A 22,692-nucleotide genomic window follows, 5' to 3' on the forward strand; every position below is an offset into this window, starting at 1 on the left:
AGCTGTCACAAGAAGTAAAAAAGTATGATGTTATTAAAAACTTGCTATTAGTGTGTATGTAACAGAAAGAGAGAGAGAGAGAGAAGAGGAAGAGGGAAGGGGGTAGAGAGGGAGAGAAAGAGAGAGAAAGAAGTAATAATAATTTTCCCAACACAATTTTTAGAAAGAAGCTGAAATCTTACTGAACTTTTGAAAAGCAAGACCCAACAAGTGTGCAGGATCCTAAAACAAACATGAAATACAGTTTCACAAGGAAGATGCTAATTTAGGAAAACTTGGCAGTAAGCACTCTTTTCTTTTTTCATTGAGATATAATTGACACATAACATTATATTAGTTTCAGGTATACAACATAATGATTCCATATTTGCATATATTGTGAAATGATCACCACAATACATCTAGTTAACATCATCACCACACAAATTTCTTTTTCTTGTGATGAGAACTTTTTAAAGATTTACTCTCTTAGCAATTTTCAAATATGTAATACAGTATTATTAACTACAGTCATCATGCTGTACTTCACATCCTCATGACTTACTTATTCATAACTGGAAGTTTGTACCTTTTGACTCCCTTCACCCATCTCACATATCTCCTGCCCATGCCCCCCCCATCTTGGCAACCACCAATGTGTTCTATGACCATATTTATCTTTTAAGATTCCACATATAAGTGAGATTATATGGTTATTTGTCTTTCTCTGTCTTATTTTACTTAGCATGATGTCCTCAAGGCAGTGAAAAACTTAATGTTTCCTTAGCAGTTATTCCTTATTCTTGATATTTTATGCATTATTATTTTCTATCTTAATCAGAACTAGTGAATTAATAGAACAGAATTGGGCTATTTAACTGTACTGGTGAGATTTTCAATTACTGAATGGGAAATTAAGCACAATAGAAAGGTTTTATGCTATACTCCAAACAGTCATATATTAACCAATATAAAGTTTGCTTAAACAGAAAACATTTAAATAAATTAACACCTCTATTTTAATATAGTTAGCATAAAATCCACTAACTATTCAATACTAAATTTATCAAGTGTAATAACTGAATATTGTAAAGAAAAAAATTTCCCCCACTTTACAACAATTTCTGTACCATTTAGATCTCAAAATATTAACTTCAACATAATTATTTAGAGTCCCTCTAAAGCACCGACAGTACCTGGGCACTAAATGCATTTTATTCTTAAAAATATTAAAAGAAAATTACTATACCTGGATCCCACTGCGCCATCTCCAGAGTCTTGGCTTCCAGCTTCACTTGGTGTGCTCACAGATTTGGAGGATGGAGACATAGGAGGAGGGACTAAATAGTGAAACAGACAGGTATCCGCTGTTACTACACGGAGAGGTTGCTCAGCTTATGAAGTTTCAAAAGTAATTTAACATGAAGTAATTAACAAAAAATAAAAAATAATGGCAAACCAAAAAACAAAATACATGAATGAAAATGAACAGTAGAAAGAAGAGGAGAAAGACAAAGTTAAAAATGCATGCTGATGATCATGCAACTTCTCTGGCAAAATGCATTTGGGCTTTATATTTTTAAAAAGCAAGGTTACAGAAGGATGCATCTTCATCTCAGCCAATACAAAATGTGGGCACTAATTTTCAAAGGAGAGCATTCCTTCTCCCCTTTCTAATTTCCCACTTTTAAGATCACCAGAGTGTAAATAATACTTATAATTGCTGTCAATATCAAAACTCTAAAATATGCTTCAAAAGTCATTAACTCTGGTTTTTCTGAGATTTATTTTTAAGTGTTAATTTTTATTTAATACTGTTTTCTTTCAAAAATGTCCTGATTTAATTTCCCCCCACCAAAAAATAAAAGCCAATTTAGAGAATGACTGACTACAGGAATGACTCCTTTAAAATGTCCATTAGTTTCCAGCAATTTGGGTGAAAAGTGCAAACAGGCCATAAAACAGCATGCCTTCTAAACATGATGCATAACATAAAGTGATGCATGCAACTGAGACAAGGCAAGACTTATGGCAACTTCCTTACCCCAGTATTCAGAAAAAACTGAAGTGTACAGACAAAGATACAGACACCCAAAATATTCTTAATCCCTTCTTATAGAAAAATACACATTTTTCATAATATATAAAACAAACAGCAAATGCTTTCCCCTAAACTGTCATTTATAACATTATATACTAACAGTTGAGCGTGCATATTTCATGCTTTCACATTTGTAAAACTTTTTGATTACCACTGCAGGGAGAGTAAGAAGATCATCACTGCCATCTTCTGGTTAAATTTTACCATAATTGTCCCCAACCCCAAGTATCATTTTAAAATCATTTTCTAATGTACAATATTAAGTGACTAATACATTTTATGTTGAGCTGTAAGCCCTTCTTTTACTAGTCTACTGAAAAGAAGGTAAGTTCGCAGTTATATAGGAACTAACGAAATATGTACTTAATTAAAAGTCTGTGTTATTGAAATAGTCATATTCACTGAACCCTTAAAATTATGTTAAATGTTTATACATGCTGCAGTAGAAACAGTGGGTTTGCTAGTCTAACAAGTTTAGTATGACAAATTACATCTTAAACATAGGTGCACAACTGATCATCTTATTTTTTCAGTGGCAAATTCTATTGGTAACCAGTAAGATTAGAAGGAAAAAAATCATAGCTATAATGTTTCCTGAGATAGTGATGAACTATTACTTAATTTCCAAAGGACTTGAAATGCAAAATCAAATGTTTCTAACTTTGTGATTAAATCTCTCAGAGACAATGATAAAACCAAATCACTTTCATATAACAGGGTGTCCCCCAAAAATGTATGAATACTTTATCAGCTGATAGCTCAATTTTGAAAACAAAATGTATTTTAATAAACACTATCTTTGTAACTATTCAGTGTGTATATACATTTTGGGGGGATAACCTATAGTTTGCATGCAGATGGCACTGTGCTAAGTGCTGCATGTATAACTCAAAGTAGCTAAAAATTACTTGTATCTGAAATAAAAGAACATTAATATCCCTTAACTTCTCTTATGTTACATTTCCTTATCTTTTTTGTCCATTTCTCACTATAAGGCTTCCCTTAAGATCTAAATAAAGAGCAATATCTAATAGTGGTTTGCCATTATAAGCACAAGTACATGTTTATTAAATCATAATGGGGCAACATAATGTTTTGATATTAGAGGTTTTTAAAAGAGAAAGTTTATATTCTTTAAATTACATACTTAACTTCATGTTTAGAAAAAAATTTTTTCTAAGTAATTATTAGAAAGATTAGAAGAAAATAGTAATATTCCTCTCCATGTAATTATTTTTGATGAACTATAAAATTCTTTTTCAATGTAATATGTTATTTCCCCTTTCTAGTGACTTCAAGTATCAATAATTCCACTCAACAAGTTCAATAGTATCTTTCTTGGTTAAGACTACATTAAAAAAAAAAAAAAAAAAATATATATATATATATATATATATATATATATATATATATATATATATGATCTCCTCAAATTCTTTATGGAGATATGTTAAATTGTAATTATAGATACATAAATAAATACACTAACTTAGCCAATTCTGAAATAGAAGTTTCAGAAATAAAGAGTACATCCATCTTAGGTGTGATGCTACCAAATTATCAGCCAGAAGCAAAATAAATCACCATAACTTCAAGTTTACAATAAGATAAAAATCTCTATACCAAAACTATATTCTTTCTGGGAAAAAAAAGATTTCTAAGCTGGATGACGAAGAGGTTTATTAAGATCTCAAAGTTATCTGGCCCACCAACTTTATCTTGCAATAATAAATTAAGGTAAACTACAAAAAGGAACAAAACTAAAAAAAGGAAGTTACTATTATTGAAAAAGGAAGAATGTTAATAGGGAAAAAAAGGGAATGGTAGTTTTATTTGATGACTACCATATTTTAACCCAATTAGTCTAGAAAAATCAAAGAATACAGTAATTGCACAAAGCAATGCCACATACTCCCAGACTCCAACAAATGACCCCTAAGAACAAATGAAAGCATGCATTCAGGGATTTAAAATACACACATACACACACACACACACACACACACACACACACACACACTAAACAACTCATTGAATCTCAATTGTCAGAAAAGACTCAATTCTAGAATTCATTTTTAAAGACGGGTTAAGATTCCAATCAAATAACATAAGCTATTAAGTTTAAATGATATGCTTAATAATAACAGTGATTTAATCAGATTACTTTGCTACACAGTTCAGTATATAAATTAGCATAAATGAACTTAAACTTCTTAGAACAGTGGTTCTCAACCTCCCTAATGCTGCGACCCTTTAATACAGTTCCTCATGCTGTGGTGACCCCCAACCATAAAATTATTTTCATTGCTACTTCATAACTGTAATTTTGCTACTGTTATGAATCGTAATGTAAATATGTGATATGCTATATATGTTTTCCGATGGTCACAACCCACAGGTTGAGAACCGCTGTATTAGAAGCTTAGAGCAAAGACACCTATTCTCTTCTCTTAGAACCGACAGAGAAATATGGAGTAAACTGAAAAACAAATCTACACCAAGCACTCACTGATCATGTAAGTAATACTGAAAGATTATGACTCTAATTCTCTAGGACAAAAAGCTAATTGAGAAGGCCTTTCCCGCCAGCTTAGATTTTGGCCTTCCAGGGATATAAAATTAACATTGCTGATTTTTGCCCTGTGAAGAAACTACTAGAATATCCTTTTATATATATATGTACTAGAGGCCCGGTGCACAAAAATTTGTGCACTCGGGGGGGAGGGGGGGTCCCTCAGCCCGGCCTGTGCAATCTCGCAGTCTGGGACCCCTTGGGAGATAACGCCCTGCTGGCTTAGGCCTGATCTCAGGTGGAAGAGGGCAGGCCCAATCCCTAGGTGCAGCCCCTGGTCGGGCTCAGAGCAGGGCCGATTGGGGAGTTTGGGCGCTACCCCCTGTCATGCACAGAGCAGGGCGGATCGGGAGGTTGCGATGCCACCCTCAGTCACACTCAGGGTAGGGCCGATTGGGGGGTTGGGGCACCGCCCCCTGTCACACTCAAGGCAGGGTCGATGCGGAGGTTGCAGCGCCACCCCGTCACGCACACAGCAGGGCCAATCGGGGGGTTGGGGCGCTGCCCCCTGTCACGTACACAGCAGGGCCCATCAGGGGGGTTGGGAAGCTCCCCCCTGTCACACACAGAGCAGGGCCCATCAAGGGGTTGGGGAGCTCCCCCCTGTCACACACAGAGCAGGGCCCATCAAGGGGTTGGGAAGCTCCCCCCTGTCACACACAGGGCAGGGCCCATCAAGGGGTTGGGGAGCTCCCCCCTGTCACACACAGGGCAGGGCCCATCAAGGGGTTGGGGAGCTCCCCCCTGTCACGCACAGAGCAGGGCAGATCAGCGGGTTGGGGCGCCGCCCTCTAACACCCACAGAGCAGGGCCAATCAGGGGGTTGGGGCGCCGCCACTGTCACACTCAGGGCAGGGCCAATGGGGAGGTTATGGCTCTACCCCGTCACACACAGAGCAGGGCCCGTGGGGGGGTGCGGGGGGGGGGTGTTGGGGCACCGCCCTCTATCACCCACAGAGCAGGGCCGATCAGGGGGTTTGGGTGCTGCCCCCTGTCAGGCTGATCCCAGTGCCGGGAGGCCTCGCGGCTCCGCTGATCCCGGTGCTGGGAGGCATATTACCCTTTTACTATATAGCATAGGGGCCTGGTGCACAGGTGGGGGTCTGGCTGGTTTGCCCTGAAGGGTGTCCTGGATCAGGGTGGGGATTCCCACTGGGGTGCCTGGCCAGCCTGGGTGAGGGGATGATGGCTGTTTGCAGCTGGTCACACCCCCTTCAGGGTGGGGGTCCCCACTGGGGTGCCTGGCCAGCCTGGATGAGGGGATGATGGCTGTTTGCAGCTGGTCACACCCCCTTCAGGGTGGGGGTCCCCACTGGGGTGCCTGGCCAGTCTGGGTGAGGGGCTGAGGGCTGTTTTCAGGCTGGGGGTGACTGAAGCTCCCAACTGTTCCTTTTTTCCTTTTTTTTTTTTTTTTTTTATTCTGGGCCAGCTTTAGCTTGAGGCTTGGCTCCAGCTCTTAGGCCTCCACTGCTGAAAGTAGGTTTCTGCCCTTTGCTTACAATGTTGCGATCCCGCTGGCTGAAGTCTGGCAGTATTCGTTACAATGTTTCTTAAACTGCAGGCTCAGAGGCCTGCAGCCACAGGCGGGGAAAGTTGGTTTCCTCCGTCACTGAAGCAAGCAAGCCTCATGTTAGTTTCAAGCTGCCTGGCTGCCGGCCGCCATCTTGGCTGACAGTTAATTTGCATATCTCGCTGATTAGCCAATGAAAAGGGTAGCGGTCGTACACCAATTACCATGTTTCTCTTTTATTAGTGTAGATAATATATTTTTATTAGAGGCCCAGTACATGAAATTCCTGCACTGGGGTGGGGGAGGCCCTCAGCCTGGCCTGTGCCCTCTCGTGGTCCGGGAGCCCTCAGGGGATGTCCAACTGATGGCTTAGGCCTGCTCGCGCCATTGCCACTACGCTGACCAGCTGTAGCCTGGCTTCTGGCTGAGCGGCGCCCCCCTGTGGGAGTGCACTGACTACCAGGGTGCAGCTCCTGCATTGAGCATCTGCCCCCTGGTGGTCAGTGCACATCATAGCAACCGGTCATTCTGCTGTTCAGTCAATTTGCATATTAGCCTTTTATTATATAGGATTGATTTCAGAGAGGAAGGGAGAGGAAGAGAGAGAGAGAAACATCAATGACGAGAGGGAATCATTGACTGGCTGCCTCCTGCATGCCCCCTACTGGGGACTGAGCCCGCAACTTGGGAATGTGCCCTTGACCGGAACTGAACCCAGGACCCTTGAGTCCACAGGCTGACGCTCTATCCACTGAGCAAAACCAGCTAAGTCTAGAATATTCTTAAAGCACAAAGGACTTGGGAATGTACCTAGATTTAGAATTACATTTGAGTCAACCACTGAAAACTACACAGAAGTCTCAGAGATGAAAAATGCTGAGGAAACCAAGATGGCGGCATAGGTTAGCACTGGAGATTCCTGCCTCGAACAACCACTTCAAAAAAAAACAACTAAAGATGGAACGGACATCATCCAGAACCACAGGAAGGCTGGCTGAGTGGAAATTCTACAACTAGGAGGAAAGAGAATATCATACCCAGACTCAGAGGAGGTGCAGTGCTGAAGTAAAATACTTAGGTGCGGAGTGCGCGCGAGTGGGCTGGCGGCGGAGGGCTCGGTTGTTGTTTTCAATCGGGAGGGAGTTTCAGACTCTGAGCTCCAGATCCGGGCAAGTCTCTAGGGACCCAGACTCAAACGGGAGAAGTGGGACTGTCTGGCTTCGGTCGGAACTCGAAGGCAGCTTTCTCTCCGAGGTTTGCAGCGGTTGCTGGGACTCTGTGAGGCAGAGCCCCTAGGGACGGAACTGAGAGCAGCCATAACTGCTCGCTCCGGCCCGCCCTGTAGATCCCCGGGACCTCAGGCAAATGCTAGATTAGCACCGCCCTAGAGATCCAGCACAGAAGCTCTCCCACTGCAGACACAGCGGACTCTCATAGACAGTTAGCCTGGAGGTCAAATCACCCCCGGTATTGCCGACATCAATCAAGGCTTAACTACAACAAGACTGTGCACAAAGACCACTAGGGGGTGTATTGAGAAAGCATAAAAAATGCGGAGACAAAGAAACAGGACAAAACTGTCAATGGAGGATATTGAGTTCAGAACCACACTTTTAAGGTCTCTTAAGAACTGTCTAGAAGCCGCCTATAAATGTAGTGAGATCCTCAAGAAAACTAATGAGACTCTCGATGTTATAAGAACCAACTAGAAATTAAGCATACACGGACTGAAATAACGAATACTATACAGACTCCCAACAGCAGACCAGAGGAGCTCAAGAATCAAGGCAAAGATCTGAAATGCGAAGAAGCAAAAAACACCCAACCAGAAAAACAAAATGAAAAAAGAATCCGAAAATACGAAGATAGTGTAAGGAGCCTCTGGGACAGCTTCAAGCGTACCAACATCAGAATTATAGGGGTGCCAGAAGATGAGAGAGACCAAGATATTGAAAACCTATTTGAAGAAATAATGACAGAAAACTTCCCCCACCTGGTGAAAGAAATAGACTTACAGGTCCAGGAAGCGCAGAGAACCCCAAACAAAAGGAATCCAAAGAGGACCACACCAAGACACATCATCATTAAAATGCCAAGAGCAAAAGACAAAGAGAGAATCTTAAAAGCTGCAAGAGAAAGAAACTCAGTTACCTACAAGGGAATAACCATACGACTGTCAGCTGATTTCTCAACAGAAACTTTGCAGGCCAGAAGGGAATGGCAAGAAATATTCAAAGTGATGAATACCAAGAACCTACAACCAAGATTACTTTATCCAGCAAAGCTATCATTCAGAACTGAAGGTCAGATAAAGAGCTTCACAGATAAGGAAAAGCTAAAGGAGTTCATCACCACCAAACCAGTATTAAAGGTATCCTTTAAGAAGAGGAAGAAGAAGAAAAAGGTAAAGATACAAATTATGAATAACAAACATGCATCTATCAACAAGTGAATCTAAGAATCAAGTGAACAAATAATCTGGTGATCATAATAGAATCAGGGACATAGAAAGGGAATGGACTGATTATTCTTGGGGGGGAAAGGGGTGTGGGAGATGCGGGAAGAGACTGGACAAAAATCGTGCACCTATGGATGAGGACAGTGGGTGGGGAGTGAGGGCGGAGGGTGGGGCGGGAACTGGGAGGAGGGGAGTTATGGGGGGGAAAAAAGAGGAACAAATGTAATAATCTGAACAATAAAGATTTAATTAAAAAAAAAAAAGAAAGAAAAGAAAAATGCTGCACCACCCAATTATTTTTCAAGTAAAAGAAAACCTCTGGCAAGAAGGGACTTTTCCAGGAAAAAGGACCTAGAAAGGTGGACAGTCAAGGCAAATAAATGCAGGGAAAGAAAGTGGTGGTAGAAGACAGTGATATAGAAGAGTGAGCTTCTAAGATAATCTGAGGTTGTAAGAATTTCTTCTAGGATTCTTACTATTCAAAAACAGCCCTTGTTACAATTATGCCCCCTTGTGGACACAAGTGCTCCGAGCATGGAATATTAACATCTAAATAACTTTTTCATACCTTACTTTTTTACCTAAATGCTATTGCTTTAAACCTTAAACCTCTAGAAACCATTAATTTCTCCCTTTTCTCTGGCCCCTTCTCCTAATAATGAAGTTTATTCTCCACTAATCTCCCCTAAATGTTTCTGTTCTTTTATTTTCTACAATGTAATTCAGAGCATCAGATAAATGCTTAAAAAGAAATAAAAATAAAATTTTACAGAATTAAAATACTATAAGAAACTTAAAATTAGACTAAAATTTGAAAAAAAATGACTTGGTATACGGAAAGCATTCTATCAAAAAATCATATTTAAAATATTCAAAAGTTACAAGAGGAAGGGGAAAAAAATGAAGCAATACTTATTTTGACCAACAAATTTCTTTTCTTTTTAATAAAAGAAAACCTAGATATCACATTTACTCTATCCAATTGATACAGACTCAGGCTACAGAGTAACTGACAATATGCTTTCATCTCTTTACAAACTAGATAAAACAGTAGTTACACATACAAAAGGAGATTCACTTTATTTTTTCCATCATCAATGTTTAAGAACTCCACATTTGATACAATATGTCTTGAATGCTGTATCTAAAATTAACTTTCTTAAGACTTGCAACTTAAATTTAATTAAAAAAAAAAGGCATAATGGAAATTTCCACTATGCTTTTTCCTAAGTTTTAAACACTAAGATTTTGCTGTTGCTTTTAAAGCAGAATGGCTTTTACTTGGCCTTACCAGCTATAAAGACATATAACCTAATAACTGAACAAATATTTAAGTGTCTAGCCTGTGCTGGGCACCAGGAATAAAAATGTTATCTCTTCTCTCAAGAACCTCTGACAGAAAGCAGTCAAATGACCAAATAAATAAGGATATACCAGTGAACAGAAGCTAAGAGTTTTTATTAGCTATATCTTTTACAAAAAAAAGCAACACATGAATTCTCTTTGGTAGAATAAAAAAAAGAATAAAAAGTCCATTTTAGCTGAAACCGGTTTGGCTCAGTGGATAGAGCGTCAGCCTGCAGACTGAAAGGTCCCAGGTTCGATTCCGGTCAAGGGCAGGAACCTGGGTTGCGGGCACGTCCCCAGTGGGAAATGTGCAGTAGGCGGCTGATCGATGTTTCTCTCTCATTGATGTTTTTGACTATCTCTCTCCCTTCCTCTCTGTGAAAAATAAATAAAATATATTTAAAAAAAAATAAAAAAGTCCATTTTAAAAAAATAATAGAGTGATTTAAAAAAAATAAATTTTCTTGAGTATCCTAGCAGTGTTTTTATATTTTATAATAAAATATATTTAACAAACTTATTCTGTATTTAAAAGAAAAACAAGTATCCACCCTGGATCATGATACAACATGTGTTTTTTTTCCCTCACGGGTTAACGTCAAAAAAATTTGACAACCACTGTCTACATCTGTATCCCATAATCTTCAGGCCCAATTTTACATAAATACTGGAAAGATTTTTAGGCATTTGTCAGAGAACAAAGGTGGAAAACCACACAACTCATTTAATGAGACCAGTATAACCATTATAATAAAACCAGATAAGATACAGTAAAAGGAAAAAAAAATCTTAGTCTTCTGAGCTTAAATAAAGAATCTCTATATATAAAAGCCTAAGTGACCATTAGGACCGAACGACCAGAATGACCGGATGATCGGAATGACCGGATGATCGGAATGACTGGACAACTGGTCACTATGATTCACACTGACCACCAGGGGGCAGATGATCAATGCAGGAGTGCCCCCAGGTGGTCAGTGCATTCCCACAGCCAACCTCCTGTGGCCCCTCCCCTGGCTGGCCAACCTCAGCAGCCCCTCCCACCCCCCAGCCAGCTAACCTCCAGTGGCGCCTTCCCCCAGTCGGCCAACCTCTCATGGCCCCTTCCCCTGGCCGGCCAACCTCCCATGGTCCCTCCCCCCAGCTGGCCGGCCTCAATCAGGACTGGGTGAGATGGCCCCGATCAGCTCCGATTGCCAGCCAGGCTGAGGGACGCCCCCCCCCCCCAACTTGTGCACGAATTCGTGCACCAGGCCTCTAGTTCCTAAATGAAATACTAACAAATCTAGCAATGTATAAGAAAAATAGTATCTCAAAGCTAAGTTGCAGAATGTAAATATGCTTTTACATTAGAAAACATACCAATATAAATCATCATATATATTTAAAGGAAAACAAAACACATTTTCATCTCAAAATATGAAGACCTATAAGGTTCTGAAAATATTTTGGTGGTTTTAAAGAACATCCACAAATTCTATGTGAATGTGGGCTGGATTTGGTGACTCTCTTGCAATGGACAGAATGTGGCAGCAATGATGCTGTGGGACTGCCAAAGGTATGCCATAAAAAGGACAGCTTCCTCCTGGCTCTCTTTCTCTCCCAGATTGCTCACTTTGGGAGAGCCCAGCTGACCTGCTGGAAGGATACTCAAACAGTTCTGTGGAGTGGCCCACAGGGGGAGGAACTCAGCCCTCCCTTGCCAACACCAACTTGCCAGCCATGGGATTGAGCCACCTTGAAAGCAAATCCTCTAGCCCCAGTCAACACCTCAGGTGACTACAACTCTAACATCTTGACTTCAACCCCATGAGAGTTCTGAGACAAAACCACTCAACTAAGCCACTATTAAATTCCTGGCTAACAAAAACTTAGAGATAATAAACGTTTATTATTGTTTTGTGTATTTAAAAAAAACACACAAACCTGATAAAAGAATAGAAAACTTAAATAGACTATAATCATTAAAACCTGAAACAGCCCTAACCGGTTTGGCTCAGTGGATAGAGCATCAGCCTGCGGACTGAAAGGTCCCAGGTTCGATTCCGGTCCAGGGCATGTATCTTGGTTGTAGGCATATCCCCAGTAGGAGGTGTGCAGGAGGCAGCTGATCGATGTTTCTCTCTCATCGATGTTTCTGGCTCTCTATCCCTCTCCCTTCGTCTCTGTAAAAAATCAATAAAATATATTTTAACAAAAACAAAAAACCTGAAACAGTGAAAAAAACAAAAACAAAAAAACTCCTGTTGTCCACCACCCCTGGGGAAAAAAGTTATAATCCCAGGCAGCTTTATAGTTCAATTTTTCAAGTTTTTAAGGAACAGGTAATATCTATCCTTTACAAGTTGTTCTATAAAACAGCAAAAGGGAAAGCTGTCCAATTTATTTTAAATGAGACAGTACAAGTATGGACAGTACAAGAATATTACAGCAAAGTCATAAAATACACACACACACACACACACACACCCTTATCTGCCACACCTTGGAAGTGACTATTAGTAATTAAAGTGAAAAGTTAAGCATGTCTCATGCTTTTCTAACATAAAATGCAGTTAGACTGGCAGGCGTGGGCAAACTTTTTGACTCGAGGGCCACAATGGGTTCTTAAACTGGACCGGAGGGCCGGAACAAAAGCATGGATGGAGTGTTTGTGTGAACTAATATAAATTCAAAGTAAACATCATTACATAAAAGGGTACAGTCTTTTTTTTTTTTTTTTTTTTTTTAGTTTTATTCATTTCAAACGGGCCGGACCCGGCCCGCGAGCCGTAGTTTGCCCATGGCTGAGTTAGAGTAACCACATAGCCCTGTTTATGGAGGGAAAAGCTCCCCTTTATAGAAAAATGAGACACACTGTATAATGCCATGTATGTATAAAAAACATACACACATAGATATATGAAAATTTGAAAAATGTAAACACATGTAGGACAGATCAAAAGGATGTATGTGAAAAATGCAAAAGTACTTAATGCAAGACGGAAGAAGAATGAAACTGGAGATGGGGTATAAGGGAGAAACAAACACACATATGCATACAACTAAAGAATGATCTTTCAAGAACTGATGATGGAGGTGGGCAATAAATTAATAAATATGTGCAGGTGAATGCAGTGAAATGGATATCTTACAAAGAACAGAAAAGGAAAAAAAAATCCTTGAAGTGCTCTAACCGGTTTGGCTCAGTGGATAGAGCGTCAGCCTGCGGACTGAAGGGTCCCAGGTTTGATTCCGGCCAACGGCATGTACCTTGGTTGCGGGCACATCCCCAGTAGGGGGTGTGCAAGAGGCAGCTGATTGATGTTTCTCTCTCATCAATGTTCCTAACTCTCTATCCCTCTCCCTTCCTCTCTGTAAAAAATCAATAAAATATATTTTTAAAAAAATCCTTGAAAGCAAATCCTCTTGTCCCAGTCAACACCTCAGGTGACTACAACTCTAAGGTAATCTAAGGTTGTAAGAATTTCTTCCAGGATTCTTACTATTCAAAAACAGCCCTTGTTACAATTATGCTCCCTTGTGGACACAAGTGCTCCAAACCTGGAATATTAACATCTAAACAAAAGCCAAAGGCTCAGAAAAAAAATGATTATTCAAAGACTAAGCAGCTAACAAGCAACTTGGTATTTTTTAAACAAGAAAAGACTGTTCTGATTTATTTACTTTTAAAACCATAATATGCAACATAAGTTTATTAAACATTAACGTATTTCAATCTTCACACTCTATAATAAGGAAAAGGCAAATGAGCTGAAGGAAATAACAATGAAGCAGACCATGAGAGAAACCAGCTTTTTCATCTTCAAACCTTTTAGAAATATCAGCTCTAAGGACTATTTTGTTGTAGTTTTGCAACAGGTATACAGCAGTTACTATCTCTGGTATTTGTTCCCTGGACTAGATGAAATGAGCCCACAAGCTAACCCTGAAATTTTAGGTCCCTAAAGGACAATGACCATGTCAAACTAAAATATCATGTAAAAGCACCCAGCTCAAAATTATTTTAGGCACTAATGCTTTCTAATATGTAACTATAGATTATCCTCAGTACCTCTTCTATTTCAGCCTTTTGGTCTAGCACTGCTATAAAAATGAGTAACACAGAAAAAGAATGAGACTAAGTCAAAAGAATGTACCAATATTATTTTCCTTATTACCATTGAGAGCAGAAGGCTATAAGCTTCTCCTTCCACTCCTATACTTGTGAATACTAATATACCTTTAGAATTTTGATTGATTATCTACACCTCTGTCTAACCTACAGCAAAGAATGTAGAATTAAAATCAGGAATCACAGTCATCTTTAAGGTTAATACAGTATGGCACAGAAAACTTGATCAACAAATATTTGTTGAAATAAATTACTGATTTAACAAGGAAAGTTAAGTGGTGGTTCATGTATGTTAATAAACATAATTAACCTTGCAGCTCTCTTGAACAAACAAAAGAACCATGTATTAGCACATCTGAAAAAAGACAATTCAAAATAAAAGATAAGATCAATAATTCTTAAGATACACGAATAAGAAAAATATGCAAAATATATTGTCAACGCACTCATCTCAAGTACATCTGAGCTGAATGGAATATATGTCTCTCATAAATGGATATATTCTTATCCTTACCAATGGGGGATTCTGGAGTTAGCCCCATGCTTTGAAGCAATGCTTCAGCTTCTCTTCTTTTTTTCTCAAGATCTGATTCTTCTTGCACAGGAGCAACTGCTTCCTTCTTCTGATCAGTCTAAAATTTTTAAGTTAAAAACTTAAGTTTACATATGGTACACAACATTTGCAAAAAATGTATTTTGAATAGACATTATACTAATTAAGTGAAAATCATTCTCAACAGAGTTCTAGTAAGTAATCTCCAAATGATATGTACTAACTAGATTCACTTTTTTATATAATCAAAGAGCTCCCACAAAAATTTTCCTAATAGGTAAATTCTAAAAGTACAGTCAACTTCTAATTATCTACAATATTAAATTGTTATCCACAGTTAGGAATTGTGAAACTCTCCCCCAGAGGCACAAAAGCTTAGACATAAATATCACAACGCTATGAAAAAAAAAAAAAGATGGAGTTCTTTAAAAGGTAACTAATTTTAACTAAACAGACAATTTGATTTGTTGAAAACAGTAGGGTACCTCAAACTTCTGTATGAAGTAGTCATTGTATTTATGCAACTTTATGTAAGGATGTTTGTAAAAAATGCATCTGTAAAAATGCTTTACAAATTTTTTTTAACTATAGCTATTATCCTATATAATAAAAGCCCAGCGATCAAAAGGCAGAACGACCAGTCGACCAGTTGCTATGACATGCATTGACCACCCAGGGGCAGATGCTCAACACAGGAGCTGCCCCCCATGGTGGTCAATGTGCTCCCACAATGGGAGTGCCGCTGGGCTGACCCGGATGAGCGGTGCTCCCACAGCAGGAGCAGCCGCTCAGAGGATGGGTCCACAGCTGCTTGGCTGACCAGGATGAGTGGCTGCTCCCGCTGTAGCCGCTTGGCTAAGTGGGATGAGTGGTGCTCCCACAGCAGGCCAATCCCCGCAGGCCACGCCCCCCACCAGTGCACGAATCCTGTGCACCAGGCCTCTAGTTCATCATAAAAATATGGCTGGGTTTGATAAAATTCACTTTTGCATAGTTCAAAACATTTTTTAAATTAAGTTCTTGTCAACTTTTATTTTAGACATTTATAATTTCAGCAAAATCTTCCAGTTAAACTAGAGAAACCTCAATACTCTCAGATCATCCAAAACATTTCAAGTGAAATTTAAGCCTTCTGGGGAAAGTTCTATATATACAGTATTGTCCCCTTATCCATGGTTTTACTTTCCATGCTCTCAGTTACCTGTGGTTAACCTTGGTCTGAAAATATTAAATGGAAAATTCTAGAAATGAATAATTCGTACATTTTACATTGCATGCCATTCTGAATAGCATGATAAAATTTTGCTCTGAAGCTGTCCTTTCAGGCTGGGATGTGAATCATCCCTTTTTTCCAGTGTACATGCTAATCGCTTGTAAGTCACTTAGTAACAGTCTTGGTGATCAGATCGACTATCATGGTGTTGAAATGCTTGTGTTCAAGAAACCCTTATTTTATTTAATAACTAGAGGCCCAGTGCATAAATTCGTGCACAGGTGGGGTCCCAAGGGGGATGGAGGGGTGGGCCGGGATGCGATCGGCCCTCTGAGCTGGTGGTGGGACGCCCTTTCCGGCCTGGGATCCAGATCCGTCCTGTGGATGTTCACACTGGTTGTCGGGAGCTACCTGGCGGCCACTTTTATGTTGTTTCTTCCTTGCGGAGCATCTAGGGAAGGGAAGCGGCCGCGGTGCCCGAGGCCAACTTCCAGGAGGCCAGCGGCGCTGTCGGGATCATAGCGGTGGAGCTGGTCCTGGAGACTGGAACTGCAGGAGTACTGAGGGAGTGAGTGGCTGCTGCCGGGCTGGTGAGTTGCACTGTCACCAGGACGGATGTGTCAGCTGAGTGGCGCTCCCACTGTGGGAGTGCACTGACCACCAGGGGGCAGCTCCTGCATTGAGCGTCTGCTCCGGGTGGTCAGTGCGCATCAAAGCCACTGGTCATTCCGGTTGTTCGGTCGTAATGGTTACTTAGGCTTTTATATATATAGATGTCCCTAACCAGCCCTGGTCGGTTTGGCTCAGTGGCTAGAGCATCAGCCTGTGCACTAAAGGGTCCCAGGTTCAATTCAGGTGTAAGGCATGTCCCTCAGTTGCAAGCTCAATCCTCAGCCCTGGTTGGGGGCACATGCAGGGGGCAACCAACTGATATTTCTCTCTCACATCAATGTTTCTCTCGCGCTGTCTCTCCCCCTCCCTTTCACTCTCTCTAAAAATCAATGGAAAAAAATATCCTCGGATGAGGATTAACAACAACAAAATAATAATAATGTCCCAAACCACATTAATGACACTGGCATTTCAGATATGCCAAATAGAAGCCATAAAATGCATCCTTTAAGTGAAAAGGTGAAAGTTCTTGACTTAATAAAGAAAAACAATTGTATGCTGAGGTTGCTAAGATCTATTCTATGATAAGAATGAATATTTTATTTGTGAAATTGTAAAAAAGGAAAAAGAAATCTGTGCTAGTTTGTTGAGAGAACACATTCACATAACTTTTATTACAGTATATTATTATAATTGCTCTATTTTATCAGTTATGGGCTGCATTGTTTCAGTCAACAATAACCCAGATATACAATGGTGGTCCCGTAAGATTATAATGGAGCTGAAAAATTGCTACCTCCTAGGGATGTCATAGTGGAATGCATTAAGCACGTGTTTGTGCTGATGCTGGTGTAAACAAACCCACTGTGCTTTCAGTCAGATGAAAGTACAGCACATATAATTATGTATACTACATGACACTTGATAATAATAATAAATGACTATGTTAATGGTTTAAGTATTTACTATATTTTTTATCATTATTTTAGAGTGTACTATTTCTATTTATAAAAAACGAGTTTACGGTAAAACAGCATGCCTGTTACCCTGGCAGGAGCCCTCATATATCTGTTTACCATGTATTTACACGTATGTACTATGCAGACTTGATGTTGTTTTGTTTTGTACAGTAACATGCTTGTGGCCTAGGAGTAATAGGCTGTACCATACAGCCAAGGTGGGTACTAGGCTATACCAGTGGTCGGCAAACTGCAGCTCACGAGCCACATGTGGCTCTTTGGCCCCTTGAGTGTGGCTCTTCCATAAAATACCGACTTCTGCACATGGGCCACAGAGTTTCAATCACACTGTAAGTGCACGCCCGCACGTGGTATTTTGTGGAAGAGCCACACTCAAGGGGCCAAAGAGCCGCATGTGGCTCGCGAACCGCAGTTTGCCGACCACTGGGCTATACCATCTAGGTTTGTGTAAGTAACTATGATATTTGCACAAGGATGAAATTGCCTACTGACAAATTTCTCAGAACATATTCCCATCATTAAGTGGTGCCTGACTGTATTATTGTTGTTAATCTCTTACTATGCCTAATTTCTAAATTAAACTTTATCATAGGTCCGTATGTATATGAAAAGACATAGTATTTATAAGGTTTGGTATTATCTGAAATTCCAGGCATCCACTGGGTGTCTTGGAACCTTATCCCTTGAAGAAGAAAAAGCTACTGTATACCTCAAATGCCTATTTTGACTAGATAGCTATTACTCATACAATTGTCTGCAGTGAATTTTGTTAGTCATAATATTCTATGATGCCATTTTAACTTTAAAAATTCATCAGAAAATTTCATCAAAATAGGCTATATTATCAAGTTGACACTTTACCTATATACGTATAACATATTGTAGGCTCAATGTTTAATATTATCACTTGTAATGTTTTAAAATTTTTAAATTAAATATATAAATCATGTAACAGATATCCCTTAGAGGCCACTTATGACCATCCTTAGAAAAGAAAAAAACCAAATTTGCTGTCAGCACTAAGAGGCTTAAAGTTATAGATACTACTTTGTAATGGCTCTGCCAGTCTGACTCATGCGTCTACAAGATAGTTTTTAATGAAATAACTAAAAGCTCTAACTCACTAAAAATAATGTACCACAGAAAGGTTCAGAGAACACTAGAAAATTCTTCAATTATAGGCCTTCACAGCATCATTGCATGCCACATATATATCGTACCACTGATTTTTTTTTACTAATATTTTTATTTTTCCCCTAAGAGATTCCTGTAAGTCTGGACTATTTTTTAGGCTATCACATTGAAAAACTTGGTACAAATGTCACAGGACAAATTACCTTACACTGGCCATTTAAAACATATCTGTGGTGAAAATATACAAATTTATCTAAAGAGCTTTCATCAAGATAAATGTACAGTACATTTCAATAAAGGAGCAAGTAAAATATCTCCAGCTCAGCGTCAATGTATATTTGTAGTACATGATTAAATGGTGATGCCAAAAATCAGAAGACATAAGTACTTGGGCCACCTTTATCAAACCCATAACTCAGTAAAAATATTTCAACAACTACTCATGATAAAGGAGATAAAAACAAATCCCCTAACCCGGTGGTCGGCAAACTGCGGCTCTTTGGCCCCTTGAGTGTGGCTCTTCCATAAAATACCACGTATGGGCGCGCATGTACAGTGCGATTGGAACTCCGTGACCCATGCGTAGAAGTCGGTATTTTGTGGAAGAGCCACACTCAAGGGGCCAAAGAGCCGCATGTGGCTCGCGAGCCGCAGTTTGCCGATCACTGCCCTAACCAATTAAATATTCTATTATATATTTCTCTTTGTCGTTAATACTATCTTGACATATTATTAGCAGTTCAGGCTAATAAAATTTTCAGGTAAATAGGTTCAAAATTGAAACTATGTTATGATATACTATAGATGCCATGTTTTATGAGCTGATACCCCTAACACGAGTGGCCCAGTGCACGAAATTCATGCACGGGGGAGGGGGTGTTCCTCAGCCTGGCCTGCACCCTCTCCAATCTGGGACCCCTCGAAGGACGTCCTACTGCCGGTTTACAGGGATCGGGCCTAAACCGGCTGTCGGACATCACTCTCGCAATCCAGGACTGCTGGCTCCTAACCGCTCACTTGCCTACCTGCCTGCCTGATTGCCCCTAACCACTCTGCCTGCCGGCCTGCTTGCCCTCAACTGCTCCCCACTGCTGGCCTGCTTGTCCCCAAATGCCGCCCCCCCACCAGCATGATCACCCCCAACTGCCCCCCCTTCCAGCCTGCTCACCTCCAACTTGCCCCCCCTTGCTGGCCTGCTCACCCCCTCCTTCCCTCCCCCCTGGCCTGCTCACCCCCAACTGCCCCCCTGCTGGCCTGCTCACTCCAAACTGCCCCCTCCTGCCCCCGGTCCTGACCACCTCCAACTGACCCCCCCTGCTGGTCTGCTTGCCCCCACTGGCCATCACGCTGCTTCCACCCAACGGCCTCGCCCCCCACCAGCCTGATCACCCACAACTGCCCTCCCCTCCAGGCCTCTAACTGCCTCTACCTCAGCCCCGCCCACATGGCTTTGTCCAGAAGAACGTCCAGAAGGTCTCCTGGAAGGTCTCCCAGTCTAATTAGCATATTACCCTTTTATTAGTATAGATATTCTTAGAAAACTAAATATGTAAATTGAACTTTTATAAATTAAGCCCTAGAAATGCATCATTCTATGTGAAATATTTTTACTTAGTAAAAAAAAAATCATATTTTAATTGACCACTTTTGATCAGTTGTATCATGCCCGGTACTATCCGTGCTTTCAGGCATCCACTGGGGGTCATGGACCCCACAGATAAGAAGAGACTACTGTACATCTCAAATTCCTACATTGACTAGATAATTATTACTCATGCAACTATCTGCAATGAATTTTGTTAGTCAGACCTGTTTCTTTAAAGTCAGATTCACCTATAGTGTCATTATTTTGCAGTCACAACTGCTGGACTTATTTAAAAAAAAACTATTCTGAAAGCTTTACATAAAGGTGTAAGTACTTGAAATAAAATCCAATTATTTTATATTAAGTTTATTTTCAAAATTCAGACATACTTCCTTCTTTTTCCTTTCTTCTTCTTTTCTCTTCTTTTCCTCTCTGATTTGGGCCAACCGCTGCTTCTTACGTTCCAGCTCTGCCTTTAATTCACTTTTGTCCGACATGTTTGTGACCTGAAGAAGCATGTAATCATATACAGTCATTATAACGTTGGTAAAAGCAGCACTCTTTTCAAATATTTGTCTTCAACCAGCGTCTCAAGAGGCCGTGTAGTTCAATGCTATCTAAAGAGAACATGTAAACTCTAATTTTAAAACACTGGAAGCATATACATTACTAAGACTCGAAACACATTATGAACAAACGTGCATAAGGAGTATTATTCAGCGTTAAGCACAGTAGCTAGCACACTGCTCTTTAGTGTTCACGGGCCCAAACTTAACACAATACCTGGCTCTTAAAACAGAGGACGTGGATTGGCATGAAGAAGCTTAAAACCATACCGATCAAATCTATTACCAGAGTTTTCATTCATTCCTAGGAATTTGATAAAAACAACGTGTGGTCACTCACAACGTTCCTGTAAACTCTAGAAGTGCAATGTCATCGTGGTATTTTGGACAAGCAGAACACAAGCATCACCCTCATTTGCGATCGAATATACTTAGTTGCAGTAAATGAACGCTTAGTGAAAGCCCGGAAACAAAGTCCAGCCGCTCAACTACACCCAGCTGGCGGCCCGGCCCGCGCATCCCCGCGGGAGCCCGAGCCGCCGCGACTCGCACACGGCCACTTTCCTAAAACTCCGAGGAAGAGAATGTCCTGGCATTCGTGCTGCCGTCTCCGCGTCCGGGAACTTTCCCACACACAAAGGGGAGGGAGACGCAGCAATGACTTGTATTGACAACAGGAGCCAGGCGACAAGGAGTCCTTCTCCCCTGGGGTCCCGGCCCGCAGGGCGCGTCCGGGATGGTGCGTCGGAGGGGGGACCGGAGGGCGGACCGGTGGGCGCGGGACGGGGGCCTCCGAGGCACCCCCGGAGCGGCCAGAAGCAAGGGCGTGGCCTCGCCGGCGGCCTTCCGGAGTCACCGCGGCTGGCCCTCCGCCTCCCGCCCCGCAGCCGCGGGCGGCAATGTCAGCAGGCACTCCCGAGGCGCCCTTCGAGCCCCGACGTGAGACCTAGCGGGCAGGAGGGCCTTGAGGGGAGGACGGTTCACCCACCTGTCAGGTGGCGGGAAGGGGGAGAATCCGCCCGCCTGCAACTTCCGACAACGTCCCTCTCCTCCAGCCACGACACCGAGCGTCGCCGCCACTGGCTCCGCGGCGACTCCAGGCACACAAAGAGGGATGGGCGGTGGCTGCTACGGCGAGTGCTTCGGGACAAATGGCTTCACCAGAACGGAGTCGCTCCCGGGAAGAAGGGGTGGAGCCCGGCTGCGGGGACTTGTAGCCCTTCCGTGATTTACCTGCGTCAAGCAGAAGACAAGGAATGAAACAAGGAAGGCCCAGGAGCCCGACGTGTTTCCGCTTTACCAAAAACTAAGACTACTGCTAATATTCTCGGACTGGGTAAGCAACCTCGCCCTGGCCAACAGACAGACACGACTCGGGAAAACTACAAGCCCCAGCTCCAAGAGACACTTGCTTGGGGCGAGCAATGCATTCTGGGAGCTGTGGTCAATGGTCGTCGCAAAGTATGCTGGGACATGTAGTGTTTCCTAGTCTTGAGGTTCCCCACTTTGAGGCCTTCTTCCTTCAAAACTCCCATGAGAAGCTTCCAGCGCTTAATGTATTCAGTCTGTTGTTGATCAGTGCTCCTTGTATCTTAAGATCTTGGACTCAGCACTGGCTGAATTTTAAGAAGGATTTTTTCAGTGGTGAATCTATTCAGGGTGTCCCCACAAAAGGGATACACACTTTAACAGATGATAGCTCAATTTTGAAAATGAAATGCATTTTAATAAACACTGCCTTTATAATTATTCAAAGTGTATTTACATTTTTGGGACACCCTATATATTGCACTGCACATTTTGGTGTAGAAACTTTCTAGGGCATATATACCAGTCTTAGAAAGAAAGAAAAAAAAATGCCTTATAGAGATTTCATGTGGGATCTTAGGCAAAATTTATAATACAAAATTTAAATTTTTGCCCTAGCCAGTTTGGCTCAGTGGATGGAGTGCCGGCCTGGGACTGGAG

At 41.3% G+C, this 22,692-nt stretch overlaps 1 protein-coding gene across 5 annotated transcripts in view; it reads right to left on the bottom strand.

The window, feature by feature from the left end:
• The window catches only part of DYNC1I2 (dynein cytoplasmic 1 intermediate chain 2), a 54,371-nt gene extending 32,518 nt beyond the window's left edge, over positions 1 to 21,853 (bottom strand). For 4 of the 5 annotated variants that reach the window (XM_059704112.1, XM_059704111.1, XM_059704109.1 and 1 more), the window contains exons 1-4: positions 21,713 to 21,852; positions 20,548 to 20,775; positions 14,596 to 14,713; positions 1,229 to 1,319 (exon numbers count right to left, since the gene is read on the bottom strand). In XM_059704112.1, coding sequence (XP_059560095.1) covers positions 1,229 to 1,319; positions 14,596 to 14,713; positions 20,548 to 20,694 — 356 coding nt within the window. In that variant the 5' untranslated portion in view covers positions 20,695 to 20,775; positions 21,713 to 21,852. Of the gene's footprint in view, positions 1 to 1,228; positions 1,320 to 14,595; positions 14,714 to 20,547; positions 20,776 to 21,712 lie in introns of all 5 variants that reach the window. The other variant, XM_059704110.1, reaches the window with a different exon arrangement.
• Positions 21,854 to 22,692: the final 839 nt, after the last annotated feature.

This window comes from Myotis daubentonii, chromosome 7, assembly GCF_963259705.1.
Source record: "Myotis daubentonii chromosome 7, mMyoDau2.1, whole genome shotgun sequence".
Lineage (NCBI taxonomy): Eukaryota > Metazoa > Chordata > Mammalia > Chiroptera > Vespertilionidae > Myotis > Myotis daubentonii.